The sequence below is a fragment of the Muntiacus reevesi genome, chromosome 1 (genome assembly GCF_963930625.1).
Source record: "Muntiacus reevesi chromosome 1, mMunRee1.1, whole genome shotgun sequence".
NCBI classification, from domain to species: domain Eukaryota; kingdom Metazoa; phylum Chordata; class Mammalia; order Artiodactyla; family Cervidae; genus Muntiacus; species Muntiacus reevesi.
In genome coordinates this window covers 153,306,762-153,326,789 of record NC_089249.1, presented here as the reverse complement: position 1 = coordinate 153,326,789, position 20,028 = coordinate 153,306,762, and the positions used below count along the sequence as shown (strand labels likewise).

Here is a 20,028-nt window from a genome sequence, read left to right as displayed (position 1 = left end):
TACCTGTAAAAGAATTCAGAATAATAAAATAAAAATGATCCAAAATCTTGAAAACAAAATGGAGTTACAGATAAATAGTCTGGAGACAAGGATTAAGAAGATGCAAGAAAAGTTTAACAAGGACCTAGAAGAAATAAAAAAGAGTCAATCAATAATGAATAATGCAATTAACGATCAAAAGCACTCTGGAGAGAACCAACAGTAGAATAACTGAGGCAGAAGATAGGATACGTGAGGTGGAAGATAGAATGGCGGAAATAAATGAAGCAGAGAGAAAAAAAGAAAAAAGAATTAAAAGAAATGAGCAAAACCTCAGAAACCTCTGGGACGATGTTATACATCCCAACATTTGAATCACAGGAGTCCCAGAAGGAGACAAAAAGAAAGGCCATGAGAAAAATACTTGAGGAGATAATAGTTGAAAACTTCCCTAAAATGGGGAAGGAAATAGCCACCCAAGTCCAAGAAACCCAGAGAGTCCCAAACAGAATAAACCCACGGCAAAACACCCCAAACCACATATTAATCAAATTAACGAAGATCAAATACAAAGAACAAACATTAAAAGCATCAAGGGAAAAACAACAAATAACTCTCAAGGGGATTTGCATAAGGATAACAGCTGATCTTGCAATAGAAACTCTTCAGGCCGGAAGGGAATGGCAGGACATACTTAAAGTGATGAAAGAGAAAAACCTACAACTCAGGTTACTGTACAAAGATCTGTGCAAAGATCTCATTCAAACATGAAGGAGAAATCAAAAGCTTTACAGACAAGCAAAAAGCTAAGAGAATTCAGCACCACCAAACCAGCTCTTCAACAAATGCAAAAGGATCTTCTCTAGACAGGAAACACAGAAAGGGTTCAGAAAGGGTTCATAAACTCGAACCCAAAACAACAAAGTAAATGGCAATGGGATCACATTTATCAATAATAACCTTAAATGTAAATTGACTGAATACCCCAACCAAAAGACAAAGAATGGCTGAATGGATACAAAAACAAGACACTTATATATGCTGTCTATAAGAGACCCACCTCAAACCTAGGGACACATACAGACTCAAAGTGAAGGGCTGGAAAAAGATATTTCACACAAATGGAGACAAAAAGAAAGCAGGAGTAGCAATACTCCTATTAGATAAAATAGACTGAAACAAAGGCTGTGAAAACAGACAAAGAAGGACACTACGTAATGATCAAAGGATCAATCCAAGAAGAAGATATAACAATTATAAATATATATGTACCCAACATAGGAGCACCACAATATCTAAGGCAAATGCTAGCAAGTATGAAAGGGGAAATTAACAGTAACACAATAATAGTGGGAGACTTTAATGCCCCACTCACACCTATGGGTAGATCAACTAAACAGAAAATTAACAAGAAAACACAAACTTTAAATGATACAATGGACCAGTTAGATCTAACTGATATCTATAGGACATTTCAACCTAAAACAATGAATTTCACCTTTTTCTCAAGTGCACACGGAACTTCTCCAGGACAGATCACCACCTGGGCCATAAATCTAGCCTTGGTAAATTCAAAAAGTTGAAATAATCTCAAGCATCTTTTCTGATCACAATGCAGTAAGATTAGATGTCAACTACAGGAAAAAACTATTAAGAATACAAACATATGGAGATTAAACAACACACTTCTGAATAACCAACAATCACAGAAGAAATCAAAAAAGAAATCAAAATATGCATAGAAAAGAATGAAAATGAAAACACAACAACCCAATGGGATTCAGTAAAAGCAGTGCTAAGGGGAAGGTTCATAGCAATAAAAGCCTACCTCAAGAAACAGGAGAGAAATCAAATAAATAACCTAACTCTACATCTAAAGCAACTAGAAAAGAAGAAATGAAGCACCCCAGTGTTAGTAGAAGGAAATAAATCATAAAAATCAGGGCAGAAATAAACACAAAAGAAACAAAGGAGACCACAGCCAAAATCAACAAAGCTAAAAGCTGGTTCTTTGAGAAGATAAATAAAATAGACAAACCATTCACCAGACTCATCAAGAAAGAAAGGTAGAAGAATCAAATCAACAAAATTAGAAATGAAAATGGAGAAATCACAACAGACAACACAGAAATAAAAAGGATCATAAGGGACTACTATCAGCAACTATATGCCATAAAAATGGACAACTTGGAAAAAATGGGCAAATTCTTAGAAAAGTATAACTTTCCAAAACTGAACCAGGAAGAAATAGAAAATCTTAACAGACCCATCACAAGCACGGAAATTGAAACTGTAATCAGAAATCTTCCAACAAAAAAAGCCCAGGGCCAGATGGCTTCACAGCTGAATTCTATCAAAAATTTAGAGAGGAGCTAACACCAGCCTACCCAAACTTTTGCAGAAAATTGCAGACGAAGGTAAACTTCCAAACTCATTCTATGAGGCCACCACCCTAATACCGAAACTAGACAAAGATGCCACCAAAAAAGAAAACTACAGACCAATATCACTGATGAACACAGATGCAAAAATCCTTAACAAAATTCTAGCAAACAGAATCCAACAACATATTAAAAAGATCATGACAAAGTGGGCTTTATCACAGGGATGCAAGGATTCTCCAATATTCACAAATCAATCAATGTGATACACCACAGAAAGATAAAAACCATATGATTATTTCAATAGATGCAGAGAAAACCTTTGACAAAATTCAACATCCATTTATGATAAAAACCCTCCAGAAAGCAGGCACAGAAGGAACATACCTTAGCATAGTAAAAGCCATATATGATTAACCCACAGCAAACACTATCCTCAATGGTGAAAAATTGAAAGCATTTCCCCTAAAGTCAGGAACAAGACATGGGTGCCCACTCTCCACTCTCACCACTACTATTCAACATAGTTTTGGAGGTTTTAGCCACAGCAATCAGAGAAGAAAAAGAAATAAAAGGAATCCAGATGGGAAAAGAAATAAAACTCTCATTCTTTGCAGATGACATGATCCTCTACATAGAAAACCCTAAAGACTCCACCAGAAAATTACTAGAGCTAATCAATGAATATAGTAAAGTTGCAGGATGTAAAATTAATACACAGAAATCCCTTGCATTCCTATACACTAATAACGAGAAAACAGAAAGAGAAATGAAGGAAACAATTCCATTCACCATTGTAACGAAAAGAATAAAATACTTAGGAATATATCTAACTAAAGAAACAAAAGACCTATATATAGAAAACTATAAGACACTGATGAAAGAAATCAAAGATGACACAAATAGATGGAGAAATAAACCATGTTCATGGATCGGAAGAATCAATATACTGAAAATGAGTATACTACCCAAAGCAATCTATAGATTCAATGCAATCCCCACCAAGCTACCAATGGTATTTTTCAGAGAACTAGAACAAATAATTTCACAATTTGTATGGAAATACAAAAAAACCTCGACTAGTCAAAGCAATCTTGAGAAAGAAGAAAGGAACTGGAGGAATCAACCTGCCTGACTTCAGGCTATACTACAAAGCAACAGTCATGAAGACAGTATGGTACTGGCACAAAGACAGAAACATAGATCAGTGGAACAAAATAGAAAGCCAAGAGATAAATCCACACACCTATGGACACCTTATCTTTGACAAAGGGGGCAAGAAGATACAATGAAGAAAAGACAATCTCTTTAACAAGTGGTGCTGGGAAAACTGGTCAACCACTTGTAATAGAATGAAACTAGAACACTTTCTAACACCATACACAAAAATAAACTCAAAATGGATTAAAGATCTAAGTGTAAGACCAGAAACTACAAACTCCTAGAGAAAAACATAGGCAAAACACTCTCTGACGTAAACCATAGCAGGATCATCTATGACCCACCTCCCAGAGTAATGGAAATAAAAACAAAGATAAACAAATGGGACCTAATTAAACTTAAAAGCTTTTGCACAACGAAGAAAACTATAAGCAAGGTGAGAAGACAGCCTTCAGAATGGGAGAAAATAATAGCAAATGAAGCAACTGACAAAGAATTAATCTCAAAAATATACAAGCAGCTCCTGCAGCTCAATTCCAGAAAAATAAGTGACCCAATCAAAAAATGGGCCAAAGAACTAAACAGACATTTCTCCAAAGAAGACATACAGATGGCTAACAAACACATGAAAAGATGCTCAACATCATTCATTATCAGAGAAATGCAAATCAAAACCACAATGCGGTACCATCTCACACCGGTCCGAATGGCTGCTATCAAAAAATCTACAAACAATAAATGCTGGAGAGGGTGTGGAGAAAAGGGAACCCTCTTACACTGTTGGTGGGAATGCAAACTAGTACAGTCCCTATGGACAATAGTGTGGCGATTCCTTTAAAAATTGGAAATAGAACTGCCATATGACCCAGCAATCCCACTGCTGGGCATACACACTGAGGAAACCAGAACTGAAAGAGACACATGTACCCTAATGTTCATCACAGCACTGTTTACAACAGCCAGGACATGGAAGCAACCTAGATGCCCATCAGCAGATGAATGGATAAGAAAGCTGTAGTACATATACACAATGGAATATTACTCAGCTATTAAAAAGAATGCATTTGAACCAGTTCTAATGAGGTGGATGAAACTGGAGCCTATTATACAGAGCCAAGTAAGTCAGAAAGAAAAACACCAATACAGTATACTAAAGCATATATGTGGACTTTAGAAAGATGGTAACGATGACCCTATATGTGAGACAACAAAAGAGATACAGATATAAAGAACAGACTTTTGGACTCTGTGGGAGAAGGCGAGGGTGGGATGATTTAAGAGAACAGCATTGCAACATGTATATTATCATATGTGAAACAGATCACCAGTCCAGGTTCGATGCATGAGACAGGGTGCTCAGGGCTGGTGCACTGGGATGAACCAGGATGGGATGGGGAGGAAGGCGGGGGGGGGGGGGGGTTCAGGATGGGGAACACATGCACACCCATGGCTGAGTCATGTGAATGTATAGCAAAAATCACCACAATATTGTAATCAGCCTCCAATTAAAATAATTTTTTTAAAAAAGAACAACAACAACAACAAAATTGGAAAAAAAAATTTTTAATTAAAAAGAAATAAGTAAATAAAATTGAACCGATGACTAAAAGTCCTATAACCTATAAAATGGAAATATTTTGTGGAGGAAAACAACCAATTCAAGTATTTCCTGAGCACCCAAATGCATGGAATCTTAAAAACTGACATGTCCTTTAGACACCAAGTGGCTCTATTCCTACATTTTCCAATGAGAAAATTACTCAGATTAATTAGGTGACTTGTTCCAGAACATCAGAGAAGGAAATGGCAACCCACTCCAATGTTCTTGCCTGGAGAATCCCAGGGATGGGGGAGCCTGGTGGACTGCCGTCTATGGGGTCGCACAGAGTCAGACACGACTGAAGTGACTTAGCAGCAGCAGCTCCAGAACACACAGTAAGTGACAGGCAGAATAAACACTAGAGCTCAGGCCTCTTAACATAATAGTGAACACTCTTTTCCAAAATACTATACTGCCAAGTCCTTTCCTAGACAATCTGGTTGTTCCCTCATGCAACAGAAGACAGAAAGAGAGGTAAAGCTTACTACATTCATGGAGGAGAAATGAGACATGAATGTATCAAATCCAAAATCATAGGTATATGCTAACTACGACATTATCACATTAAAATAGAATATGGAAAAAGTATGGGAAAAAAAGTATTGTTAGCCTTTTTTGCTCCACTTCAGGAAACATTCCTGAATCATCATGTTGATGAGTCATTAAAGTACTACTAGTGTATGTGTGTGTGTGTGTGTGTGTCTAAGTTAAGGTACTTTTTTCTCCCCAAAGTATAATTGATATATAATATTAATTTCAGGCGTCTGACATAGTGAGTCCATATTTTCATATACTACAAAATGATCACCATAGTAAGTCTAGTTACCATCTGTCACCCTACAAAGTTACTATAACGTCACTAACTATATTTCCTATGCTGTACATTACATCCCCATGACTCATGTACTTTATAGCTCAACGACTGCATGTCTTCATCTCCTTTGCCTATTTCACTTAGCTCCCACACCTTCAAGTGCTATTATTGTTTAAAATCACTCCCTTGATAGAGGAACTGTGGCTCCCGAGGCATGCGGGATGCAGGGAAACTAAAGATGGAGTCTATCAGATTTTGGAAATAACTACAACAAGAGGTCTGAAAAACAAAGAGGTCATTTTTATCTCATCAGTCCTAGATGAAGAGATCAAGTCCTGAGCCACTGGGGGGGGGGGGGGGGCACTGACTCCAAGACCCTAGGCTACCAGAGAACTAACCCTAGGGAATATCAAATAGTGAGAACTCACACAAAGGAAACCGGTTGAATACAAAACCCAGCATCACCCAACCACAAGTAGCACCCTATACAGGACACCTCATCTACGCAACAAACCAAACAAAAATACAAACCCAATTATCAGCAGCCAGGATTACCACCTCACTCAGTCTTGCCCATCAGAAGGGGTAAAACAGAAAAAAAAACTCAGCACAATTCTCACCCAATATGAAGCTTACACAAACCCCTGGACCAACCTTAGGAGGGCACAAACCAAAAGGAAGAAAGAATTCAACCCTGAAGCCTGGGAAAAGGACACCTCAAACACAATAAGTTTTAAAAAAATAATATTGAAAAGGCAGAGAAATACTACACAAATGAAGGAACAAACTAGAAACACAGAAGTCCAAATAAATGAAGAGGAAATAGACAAACTACCTGAAAAAGAATTCAGAATAATGACAGTAAAGATGATCAAAGACCTTGAAAACTGAATGGAGAAAAATGTAAAAATCAATTAACAAAGACCTAGATGAATTAAAGAATAAACATAGAGACAAACAACACAATTACTGAAATTAAAAAATACTCTGTTGCTGCTGCTAAGTCACTTCAGTCATGTCCGACCCTGTGCGACCCCATAGACGGCAGCCCACCAGGCTCCCCCATCCCTGGGATTCTCAAGGCAAGAACACCGGAGTGGGTTACCATTTCCTTCTCCAATGTGTGTAAGTGAAAAGTGAAAGTGAAGTCGTTCAGTCATGTCCGACTGGTAGTGAGCCGATGGACTGCAGCCAACCAGGCTCCTCCGTCCATGGGATTTTCCAGGCAAAAGTACTGGAGTGGGGTGCCACTGCCTTCTCCAAAAATACTCTAGAAGGAAGCAATAGCAGAATATCTGAAGCAGAAGAACGAATCAGTGAGCTGGAAGATAAAATGGCGGAAATAACCTCTGAAGAGCAGAATAAAGTAAAAAGAATGAAAAGAACTGAGGATAGTCTCACGAGACCTCTGGGACAATATCAAATGCACCAACATTCGAATTACAGAGGTCTCAGAAGAAGAAGAGAAAAAGAAAGGGTATGAGAAAATTTTTGAAGAGATTATTGTTGAAAATTTCTGCAACATGGAAAAGGAAATAGTCAATCAAGTCCAAGAGTCGCAGAGTCCCATACAGGATAAACCCAAGAAGAAATAGGCCAAGACACATACTAATCAAACTAACAAAGACTAAAACACAAAGCATTAAAAGTAGCAAGAAAAAAGCAACAAGTAACATACAAGGGAAACCCCATAGGTTTAACAGCTGTTCTTTCAGCAGAAACTCTGCAGGCCAGAAGGGAATGGCAGGATATATTTAAAGTTCTGAAAGGGAAAAATCTACAACCAAGATTACTGTACCTGGCAAGGATCTCATTCAAAATTGATGGAGAAATAAAAAGCTTTTCAGAAAAGCAAAAGTTAAGAGAATTCAGTTCCACCAAACCAGCTTTACAACAATGTTAAAGGGATTTATATAGTCAAGAAATACAAGAGAAGAAAAAGATCTACAAAATAAACCCCCAAAATTAAGACAACAGCAATAGGAACATTTATCAACAATTATTTTAAATGTTAAATGGATTAAATGCTCCAACCAAAAGACACAGACTGGCTGAATGGATACAAAAATAAGACCATATATATGCTGTCTACAAGAAACCCACTTCAGACATAAAGACACATATAGACTGAAAGTGAGAGGATGGAAAAATATATTGCATGCAAATAGGAAGCAAAAGAAAGCTGGAGTAGTAATCCTCTTATCAGACAAAACAGACCTTAAAATAAAGAAAATTATAAGAGATAAGGAAGGACAACTACATAATGATCAAGGTATCAATCCAAGAGGAAGACATAACAGTTGTAAATATCTATGTACCCAACATAGGAGTACCTCAATACACAAGACAAACACTAACAGACATAAAAGGAGAAATTGACAGTAACACAATAATAGGAGACTTTAACACCCCACTCATACCAATGGATAGATCATCAAAACAGAAAATTAATAAGGAAACACAAGTCTTAAATGATACATTAGATGAGATGGGTCTCATTGATATCTTCAGGACATTCCATCCAAATGCAGAAGACTACACCTTCTTCTCAAGTGCACATGGAACATTCTCCAGGATAGACCACATCTTGGGTCACAAATCAAACCTCAGTAAATTTAAGAAAATTGAAATTGTATTAAGCATCTTCTCCGACCACAACTCTATGAGACTAGACATCAATTACAAGAAAAAACACAAACACGTGGAGATTAAACAACAAGTTTAATAACCTAAACAGACTAAATAATCAACAGATTACTGAAAAAAACAAAAGGGAAATCAAAAAATTTCGAGAAACAAATGACAATGAAAACACGACAACTCAAAACCTATGGGATGCAGCAAAAGCAGTTCTAAGAGGGAAGTTTATAGCAATACAATCCTACCTCAAGAAACAGGAAAAACATCAAATAGACAACCTAAGTTTACACCTAAAACAACTGGAAAAAGAACAAAAAAACCCCCCAAAATTAGTAGAAGGAATCATAAAGATCTGAGCAGAAATAAATGAAAAAGAAATGAAAGAAACAATAGTAAAGATTAATAAAACTAAAAGCTGGTTCTTTGAGAAGATAAAATTGACACTCCTTTAGCAAGACTCATCAAGAAAAAGAAAGAAGAATCAAATCAACAAAATTAGAAATGAAAAAGGAGAGGTTACAATAGACAATGCAGAAATACAAGGGATTATAAGAGTATTAAGAACAACTATATGTCAAGAAAATGGATAACCTGGAAGAAATGGACAGAGTCTTCTTCTAAGACTGAAACAGGAAGAAATAGAAATTATGAACAACCCAATTACAGGCACTGAAATTTAAGCTGTGATCAAAAATCTCCCAAAAAACAAAAGCCCACGACCAGATGGCTTCACAGGAGAATTCTATCAAGCATTTAGAGAAGAGCTAATGCCTATCCTTCTAAAAATCTTTCAAAAAATTGCAGAGGAAGGAACATTTCCAAACTCATTCTACGAGGCTACCATCACCCTGATATCAAAACCAGACAAAGACAACAAAAAAAAGAGAAAACTATAGGCCAATGTCACTGATGAACATAGATGTAAAAATTCTCAACAAAATTTTAGCAAATAGAATTCAGCAACACATCAAAAAGATCATACACCATGATCAAGCTGGGTTTATGCCAGGGATGCAAGGACTCTTCAATATATGCAAATCAATCAATGTGATACACCATATTAACAAACTGAAAGATCAAAACCATACGATAATCTCAACAGATGCAGAAAAAGCCTTTGACAAAATTCAGCACCCATACATGATTAAAACTGTTCTAAAAATGGGTGTAGAGGGAACCTGCCTCAACACAGTAATGGCCATATGTGATAAGCCTTACAGCAAACATTATTCTCAATGGTGAAAAACTGAAAGCATTCTCCCTGAGATCAGGAACAAGACAAGGGTATCCACTTTCATCACCATTATTAAACACAGTCTTGGAAGTCCTAGCTACATCAATCAGAGAAGAAAAAGAAATAAAATGATTCCCTCTGTGTTTAAAATTTTTTAACCAGTTATTTGTAAGTTAACTTTATAAGTTAACAAATAGCATGCTCCTAAATTGAGTGACTCAATATTTCCTATGCAAAAACAGGACCCTGGTTAAAAGTAGATTTTCAGTGCCAAGGTGATGCAGAAAGTACTAGAAAAAAACACTTGAATGCTATCCTTTACTTTTTTTAAAGATAAAATTCACATACCATAAAATCTACTTTTAAGGTATACAATTAAAGTATATAACTCAGTGGGTTTTGGTGTATTTGTAAAGTGGTATAATAATCATTTATATCATTTATATCTGTTGATATTCTAGTTTCAGAATATCTTCATCAGTCCAAACAGAAACTTCCATACCCACTAAGCAGTTGCTCCCAGTTACTCACAACCCCTAGCTGCTGAAAACCATCAGTCTGTGTTCTGGCTCTACAATTTACCTTTTCTGGATATTTCATGTAAAGTGAATCATGTGGTGTGATTCCTGTGACCTGTGACCTGTGGTGTCTGGCTTCCTTCACTTAGCATAATGTTTTCAAAGTTCATGCATGTTGTAGAATGAATTAGTACTTAATTCCTTTTTATGCTGAATAATCTTCCACAGTATGAAAATTCTACATTTTGTTTAGCCATTCATTCAGTGAAGGACATTTGGCTTCCACATTTTGGTTATAATGAATAATGCTGCTGTGAACACAAGTATACATGTATTTGTGTGGACATACATTTTCAATTCTCTTGGGTATATACCTGTAAGCCAGTAACTGCTGGCTTGTAGGGTATCTCAATGCAAAACTTTTTAAGGAGTTCATTGTTTTCTAAAGCAGCTGCACCACTTTACACTCCTAATTGTATTACACATTATATATATTTATATATGTTGAGTCCAAGTTCCCATTGAAATAAAAATTATTTTTAAATTTCTTAGTTATAAAAGACTGGTTTAAACAGTCTGAAAGAGCATTTCTATTTTTCTTTACTGATGAAAACAAGAAAAATGTCTGAAAAGAAGATAGGTCAACTTTGTTAGTAAAACAGAAATAAATAAAAGCTGAAATACTGAGCTACTTGAGTTAAAATTTAGAGGTTCAGAGATGAACCATTCACATTTGTTCTTTGTTCTAATTAGGTTTTAGTCTAAAATCTTTTGGATTCATGTTTTAAAATTAAGGCAAGCATTCAGTAACACAGCACTAAAGGTTAAAAAAAAAAAAAAAAAAGAAAAAAGAGCTACAAAATGGGAGCTACAGAAAAGGTATCTTGAAATGTCTTACTAAGAAGGAACTAGAGGGGCAGAAAGAAAATGTTACTCAACTAATGCTAAAAATCCAATCCCTAAAAAAGGAATATGGGTATTACTTATGGCTGGCCCACAATTCTTACTCCCACTCTTCCCTAACACAGTTCTAGCCCACAACGCTGCCACAACAGCTGACAAGAACACCAAAAAAAATCAGGTTTTTTCCCATCAACTGCTAAGGTTGATAGAAGGACTTGTGGGTTCTAGGCATATCAATCTATTTAGAGATTATGTCTATAGGACCATCAGATGGCCAAAATAAATCACAAAAGCTCTCTGTTTTCATAGAATAAGATATCAATTTCAAATGACTTCAATCATATAGAGCAGACTGCATAGGAATCAACAGCAACTGGAAGCTTATAGCTTTTACAACCTTGTCCTCATATACTTATAGTTATTAAAGGCGAAAGGGATGGGGGGTGGGATAAATTAGGAGTATAGATACAGATACAAATTACTATACATAAAAGAGATAAGCAGCAAGGACTCACTGTATAGCACAATGAACTATATTCAATATTTTATAATAACCTACAATGGAAAATAATCTGATATATACAATATATAGACACATATACATCACTGAATCACTTTGCTGCACATCTGAAACTAACACATAATACTATAGATCAACTATACTTAAATAAAAAAATATAAAAACAAAACAAAAAAACCCATTATTCTATGGTCTGTATAATACTTAACAGTATTGTTTCAAAGTTAAATTTTCTGAGCATGACAATTTTAGTGAGGTTATGTAAGAATACATTTGTAAGTAGCAGATGCATGGTAAGAGGTATCATGCTGACTGTAATTATGAAACCTCCAAAAAATACATACACACACACACATAAATAAGAAGAGGCATGAGAGAGAAAGAAGAAAGAAAATATGGCAAGTAAACCCAGGATGAGGGATATATCAGTGATCACTGTACCACTAGGGCAATGTTTCTGAGAGTTTAAAAAAATGAAGAGATAAGAGATTGTTCTGAGGAGGGGGCCAAAGGATTCAAGAGATTCCAAAGGGATCCAAGACACAAAAAGGGGGTTTTTTAAAAACCTCCTTTAAACTTATTACCTTTCCTTTCATCCTTTCGTATACTCTATGTTGAAGACATGAAGGACCATTTCCTTTTTCACAGTACACCAGAGTTCCTTACTTATGTGCTTCCTAATACTTAGAATGTGTCTAAACTTTACCTAATTCAATTCAAATTCATTATACCTATAAAGCCTTCCCTGCCCTATTCCAATCAAGACAAATGCTTTCCTCTCCCTGAAAGCACAAAGCACACAGTTTCTAACACTACAAATAGCAGTCACTTCACACCGCCCTGTAAAGTGTAACTCACAGCATCTGAATTCCCAAAATATAAGCTCTCCATCAACGTTTACCACAGGGATCAGAGGGATCCACAGACTAAATGACTACACAGATGAATGACTGCTACCCAACAAATGACCTGTGTCAATCTGCCTAATTTTCTGTTACTCAATATAAATGCTCAAAAACACAAGAGTTAATTTTCAGATAGCCTCAAGGCCATCTTGAGACTCACATGACAGACAGTGGCAGAATTAAAACTCCAGTCACACTTCCAAAAAGAGGAACAATGTCCATACCAGTTTCAACTTGGTCACAAACAATATTCAAAAAGAATTTGACTTCCAGTACCTGTTCTTGATAATGAAATTCATTATCTTCAATTTTCTGAATCTCTTCAAAAATTCTGTGAAAGAAGAAAATTATAATTAGAAGACATATTTAAATTTCTCACTGGAACCATCAGCAAGAAAAGAGAAGTATAAAAATAAACAGAATGCCTATATAACCTGTATATTTAACATAAATTCACATGTAGAAGAATAAGGGTATGGAACCAACAACAGAAATTTAAAAGTGAAAAGTATTAGTCGCTCAATTGTGTCTGACTCTTTGCGACCCCATGGACTGTAGGCTACCAGGCTCCATAGGGTTCTCTAGGCAAGAATACTGGAGTTGGCTGCCATTCCCTTCTCCAGGGGATCTTCCTGACCCGGGAAGGAACCTGGGTCTCCTGCACTGCAGGCAGATTCTTTACCATCTGAGCCACCAGGGGAGTCCCTAAGTAAGTGGAGTTTAAGCAAGAAATGCCTGGAACATCATCAAGGTAGGCCTAATCCATGTCTATTGGCAGCCTGAAAGCTAAAACATATTAGGATTGACCCTTGGCCTAATTCTAATAAGTGTATATATATAAATATTACCTTTTCTCTGGGCCAAGCTTCTGCAGCATTTTTAAATACTGGAAGACAGTATGAGCAACCTAAAAACAAAGCATCTAATTATACTCTTGTATAAAGTGGTATCTATATAACTTAAAAACCCTTCCATTTTAATTATTTACCTCATAGAAATGTTCATAACCCTCATCAGTCAATGTAATAGAAATGCTGAACACCGAGTAAGTAGAATTTTGCTCGAATCCTGTCTCACCATTTCCACCAAAGAGTGCAAGAGCCCAGCACCTACAGTGAGGAGAAAAAATAATTCCAATCAGTATCTGGGGATTGACAGTCCACAAATGCTTCAAATTAACAAAATAGGTAGGCTTTCCATGTAAAATTTGGGAAGCCCAGACTTTGAAGCAAACATGCTTTCCAACAGTAAGTTTAAAAGTATAATTTTTTTTACAAAGTACAAAGCTTCCCAAGGAATTGTAGTGCATACAGAAATGACCAGGAGGAAATAATAGCTGTATTTACTCCTTCAATGGAAACCCTAATATTATAACATAGTAAAACATTAACAGTTTCATGAAGTTACAGTAATTTTTTGTTGAAGAGAACAGCACAAAATATTAGAAGCCACGTTTTCTGGAAAGCATTTTCTTTCTCTCTCTCTTTTTTGGCCACACTGCTCAGCTTGCAGGATTTTGGTTCCCCCACCAGGGACTGAATCTGGGCCCTTGGCAGTTAAAGCATGGAGTCCTAATCACTGGACCACCAGGGAATTCCCCTGGGAGGCATTTCTCACATCCCATTTTGAATGATTTCCCAGAATAAGCCTTAAAAAACACTTCAGATACATCCCTACTTAGAATATTAAGTAAGCTCTTTGAGACCATCAGCTAACCTGCCTGCACAGGTTATCTAGGAAAGAATCAGTAAGACTGTATTCTGACTAGAATAATCCTGAAAGTCTAAAATGAGAAAAGAAGCAGCCAGAATGAAAAATTTGAAATTCTAATAAATTACTGTAAGATAAAAAGGTTATGTAAATCTAAAATCAAATTACATTTATTATATAAAGAATATATTTAATTTCATTCACTTTTTTTTCTAGTAACCCTACCCCCTCAGCTTTCTTTGAATAATTTAGTACACATCAATGTTTTAAAGTATTTAAATTTCTCATCCACCTTCCATTCTTGAATAGTGTATGGAAAAGTCAAGCAAGGAATTACTTTAATGTGTTTTGGTCCTGATTCTAAAGTTATATTTCTATTATTTGACTAGGCAATTTAAACAAGTGCTTAAATGCTTTAGGAGACATCCTGGCTATTTTCTAAAACACATGGCTGTTCACAGTCCCACATATTTCTATAATTTATCCTCCCAATGAAGTTTTCATTAAAGTAGACCTTCTGGGTTGAGGAAGACTGGAGATCTACAGCGTTTAAATAATAGACTTTATTATTGTTCAAATACAAATTTTTAATTAGAGCTAACCTTTTATGTAATTTAGGACTCATGGTTCTATAAAACTGTTGTCTATTATTTTTCACAGATTGCTACACTGAAAATATTTATTAAATACTTGCTTTTTTCTAAGGTAAGAAAGAATGCTGCCTTTGCCTTCATGTCCAACCAGCCAAGAGATATAATGAAGTGGTTTCACCCTTAAAAAAAAAAAAAGTTAAGATCAGAAATTTTAAAATATTAAGGTACAAATACCTTAATTTTACTTTAGAAAATCTCACTTCTGAGACTGATATTTGAGAATGTGGTATAAACTTATTTTTACATAAATTCCATTAAATATGAAATTATAATTAGTTTGATAGCAGCAAGACAAAAACACTTGCTTTTTTGTAAAAATAAATTTTTCCCCACAAAAGCTAATTTACTGAAAGTTCATATATCTGGAATAAACATCAGGCTAAAACAAATACACACTCCATTAAAAGAAAAACTGGATCAAAACATATAGAAATAGTACAGTCTCTGGAAAACAGAATCATGGATGATTTTTTTCTACTTTTTAGTAGTTTTCAAGATTTCTACAATGAATTACTTTAGTAATCAGGCAGAGGGTAAACAAGGCTTTGCTAATTAAGAAAACAGAATAAGAAAATGCAACGAAGAGGAAGAATGGTATAGATAGTATAATTCCATTTCCATAAAAAGATGTTTTATATTTATTATTTTAATGTCTGAAGGATATATAAGAATCTATTAACGTTAGGCATACTTGTGAGGACAGAGGAGATGCAGAGTTTTACTTTTTACTTAATATTCTTTGTCCTTAATATTATGTAAGCATACTATTTTTCTAATCAAAATTTAAAACAAATGGGATAAACTTTTAAATATGCATATGATCATTTTAACATTTTTTTGGATACTCTAACATACAATCAATGAATATTACTACTTCCTATATTATTCCTACACTAAAAAAACCCAAATAGACAACACACATGTTCTCTGCTTTCTAAATGGAGGCATACTGATCTTGTTTGTTAACTTCATGGGACTAGATTGTTAGAAGTATTTTTTACTGAACTGAGCTTAAACAATACACATTACTTTTCTTTCCTTCTGCTTGTGTGTCTTCTTGGGTTTGTTTTGTTGGTAATAGTTTTACAAACTTAACTTTTTATCATTTCCAATGGGAAAAGCCTTTGTAGCCACTTAATGATCCTAACCTTTAAAGAACTTCTTAGTTCATGTATATTGCTCCTGTAAGATAATTTTAAGAATAAACTGAAATGTTTTCCTACCTTCTAAAAATCTGACCTAACTCATTCCCAACCCAAGTAAGTTCTTGAGATTTACGCTGTAGTTGTATGCTAGGCTCAAAATTACTTAATTTTACTTTTCACAAGATCAAACTAAATGGTCACCACTAACAAATCATAAACTAATATATACTTATACTCAAAGTACTAAAGAAGTTATTACAAAAGTTAGCATTCACACTAAGATACGTAATTTCAAACACTCAGGAAAAGCAACTAATCCTAAGAAAACTCTAGCTTTTATATGCAGGAAGATATTAAAACATATAGCAAAGACAAAAATCCTGAAGTAGTAGTGTCCCAGTTTATCATCTTACCCGCATTTATAAATCTGGAGTGCCCAAATTTAAACACTCAGTATGCTTTTATACACAATAGAATATTACTCAGCCATTAAAAAGAATACATTTGAATCAGTTCTAATGAGGTGGATGAAACTGGAGCCTATTATACAGAGTGAAGTCAGCCAGAAAGAAAAACACCAATACAGTATACTAATGCATTTATATGGAATTTAGAAAGATGGTAACGATAACCCTGTATGCAAGACAGCAAAAGAGACACAGATGTATTAAACAGTCTTTTGGACTCTGTGGGAGAGGGTGAGGGCGGGATGATATGGGAGAATGGCATTGAAACATGTAAATTATCATACGTGAAACGAATTGCCAGTTCAGGTTTGATGCATGAAACAGGATGTTTGGGGCCAGTGCATGGGATGACCCAGAAGGATGGGGTGGGGAGAGAGGAGGGGGGGGGGAGGGGGGTTCCAGGTGGGGAACACATGTACACTCATGGCTGATTCAAGTCAATGTATGGCAAAACCAATACAATGTTGTAAAATTAATTAATTAATTAAATAAAATATGATTCTCAGTTAGTATCTAATGGAGTAAATTTGCCTTTGAACTCTTACCTGTAATGCTGCTGTTGAGGGGGAAGTGCCCATGTGATGGTCAGAGCATGGATTTTTCTAATTGGAACAACTGAACAAAAATATTTTTCAGAAGAGCAGACATAAGTGTTTCTCCACAACTTATATATACTATGTTACATGAAATTTTTAAAAATTCAATATATTTCATCCTCTAATAAGCAGGGGAAAGTTAAACACAATGCAATTATTATTTCAAGTTGCCAATTTTCCACTTTGAATAGTGCAATTTTGTAAATTTCTTTTCAATTTGGTTTCACAGATAGAGAAGGCATGGATAAAAGAACTACAAAAATATGAACACCCCAAAAGATGGATCCCTTCTTGCAAGAAGAGGTACATGACTAGGAATAAGGAGACCCATGACTGAAATCTAGCCCTACTACCTATCTTGCTATGTGATTTTATATGATTTTGAGAAAATAAACTGTATTTAACTCCTTCTGAATCTGTTATGGTATGATGAACTGGGATAAACTAAAGTAACTCTTAAGATTCTTCCCAGTGCTACTATTCTATGATTCTTTGAAGAGAAAATCTACAGTCAGAAAAAATACAACCAAAAATAAGTTGTCTCTGGGAAGAGTCAGCTTAGTTAGAATGGAGGCAGCAGCAAATAGTGTGACAAAAGTCACTGGTCAGAGAAAACAAAGAGGAAAGAGACTGACAACTGGGGTGAAGGAGAAGGGAATAATTAGCCAATTAGGAGAAAGGAAAATATTTGCCATGATAAAAAAAAGTAAAGAAAGAGAAATGGTGAATTAGGAATGCTTTTGTAATATTCACTATAGGCAAATTATTAAGTAAATTATAGCATAACCATGTAATGGCTCATTGGGCAGTTATTACAAACATAATATTAAATGAAAAAAGCAAGAGACAGAAGTGTATATACTTTATAATCTCAACTATGTTAAGAAAATATACGTACAGAGACTCAAAAGAAAATTTGCCAAAACCACTTCTCTGGATGCTAAGATTTATGGGTGACTCCCCTCATCCATTTTTTTAATACTAAATTTGTCTCATTTAATAAAAATTAGTTTTATAGTGAAGATAAAAGGAAGTTATTTCCAACGTGTTTTCCCATCCTCTATTTTTGTCTTTAAAAGGCAAAAAAGAGCAGATTATAGATAAAATAGGAAAGAAACAAAAAACACCAGGAACAAAAGGAAATGAGAGAAAAAACAGGAAGAAAGCACGAAACAGACTCAAGCGGCATCAGGTACCAGACCAATGATCTGCTACTAGTTAGCGGCCTACCATCTGTCACTAGTTGGATTTCCATTGTCTGTCTACCTCCTTTCCAATCTAGCTGTACTTTCTGTTGTATTCTCATTTTCAAAGAAAATTGGCAGCCCCGATTAAGTTTTAGAGAATGTGCTAAAGTTATTTCAAATAGTTTTAAACCTTTGGTTCACGAACCTCTATAAAGTTTGTTAAATGCTGGTGTGTCAAATGGATCCGTTAAATGGCCAAAGTTTGGTTTGGGTAACCCACTGAAAATAAAACAAATACATTAAAATTTAATTGGCAAAAGCCTTTATAAGCAGTCTCTTTAGGGATACCTAAGCTGATAGGTATTTATAATCTATTCTACGCACCCCTGGTTGAGAAGCATCTTAGGCATAAGCAAATAGATGGCAAGAAAGCCACAAAATCCTGAACTACACAAACTATTCTTAACTTCAGCCCCAATAACTCAAATACTTTTAAAACTCATGGGAGACAAAAAACAATGAATTGAAGGGACCTCCCCTCCCAATATTTACTGTCTCTATCAGTCCCATTCAACTTTAGTTTTCCTCTTAATAGAAAGCCATTTCAGAGAGAAAATTTATACTAGAGATATTTTTTTGATACAACAAATACACACTGAGTGATTCTTAGGAATAAAGTATGGTATTAAGCACTGTGGTATTTAAAAAACTTGGATTCTTCCTTCTAAAGGCTTCGCACAGAGTTGAATATACTGTTAACTAATATTTCTCCTAAACATGGTCAATATGAAATCAGTATTAATTACCCAGAAGACTTTTTAACCTGTCTGATTAAGGAACCAAAGTTCTTAATGAATAATATTTAAAAGAATTTTTTAAATTTAAAATTCTTATCAGGGATTGACCAACAAGACCTAGTGAATCCCTCTCTTCCATATGTGCTGTGCTTAGTTGCTCAGCACATATGGAGCAACTTAGAGTATTGTCTGACTCTTTGTGACCCCATGGACAGTAGCCTGCCAGGCTCCTCTGTCCATGGGGATTCTCCAGGCAAGAACACTGGAGTGGGTGGCCATGCCCTCCTCCAGGGGGTCTTCCCAACCCAGGGATCGAACCCAGGTCTCGCGCATTGCAAGCAGATTCTTTACCATCTGAGCCATCAGGGAAGCCCCTCTATTCAATATACTTATGATTTTATTAGTAAAGTTTCACAGTGAAACACATTTCAATCTGTCACTTGACACTTAAGAAGCTAATATTCATTTCTTATCAAAACAAACAAAACAACCCCATAACGTTGGCATGGCTTTCATTATCTTTCCATACTTAAAAGTACTGCTAGTATCAATGCAAATTTACATTAAGCAAGATAATCATAACCAATCAGTTGTTATTACAAATAATTCTAACATTTTTAAAACTAATTTCTCTTTCATAAATTTAAAACAAATTGTCTTGGAATGAAGAACTGGAAAAAGTCTAGCTTACTCACCTGATACAAGAAAAAAACAATCTGATTTCATTTAGTTTACTAAAATGCAAACTGCTAAGAGTGGGAAGAGACTTATTTGCTTAACAACTAAATTTTTTTTAATTCTCTGTAACAAAAAAATGT

The 20,028-nt window shown here is 35.3% G+C and overlaps 1 protein-coding gene across 2 annotated transcripts in view; it reads right to left on the bottom strand.

The window, feature by feature from the left end:
• NRDC (nardilysin convertase) overlaps positions 1 to 20,028 on the bottom strand; it is a 100,620-nt gene that overhangs the window by 21,945 nt on the left and 58,647 nt on the right. For both annotated transcript variants that reach the window (XM_065913231.1, XM_065913239.1), the window contains 6 exons: positions 18,619 to 18,692; positions 17,176 to 17,245; positions 15,060 to 15,137; positions 13,644 to 13,764; positions 13,504 to 13,562; positions 12,932 to 12,986 (listed from right to left, as the gene is read on the bottom strand). In XM_065913231.1, the coding sequence (XP_065769303.1) occupies positions 12,932 to 12,986; positions 13,504 to 13,562; positions 13,644 to 13,764; positions 15,060 to 15,137; positions 17,176 to 17,245; positions 18,619 to 18,692 (457 nt within the window). The remainder of the gene's footprint in view (positions 1 to 12,931; positions 12,987 to 13,503; positions 13,563 to 13,643; positions 13,765 to 15,059; positions 15,138 to 17,175; positions 17,246 to 18,618; positions 18,693 to 20,028) is intronic.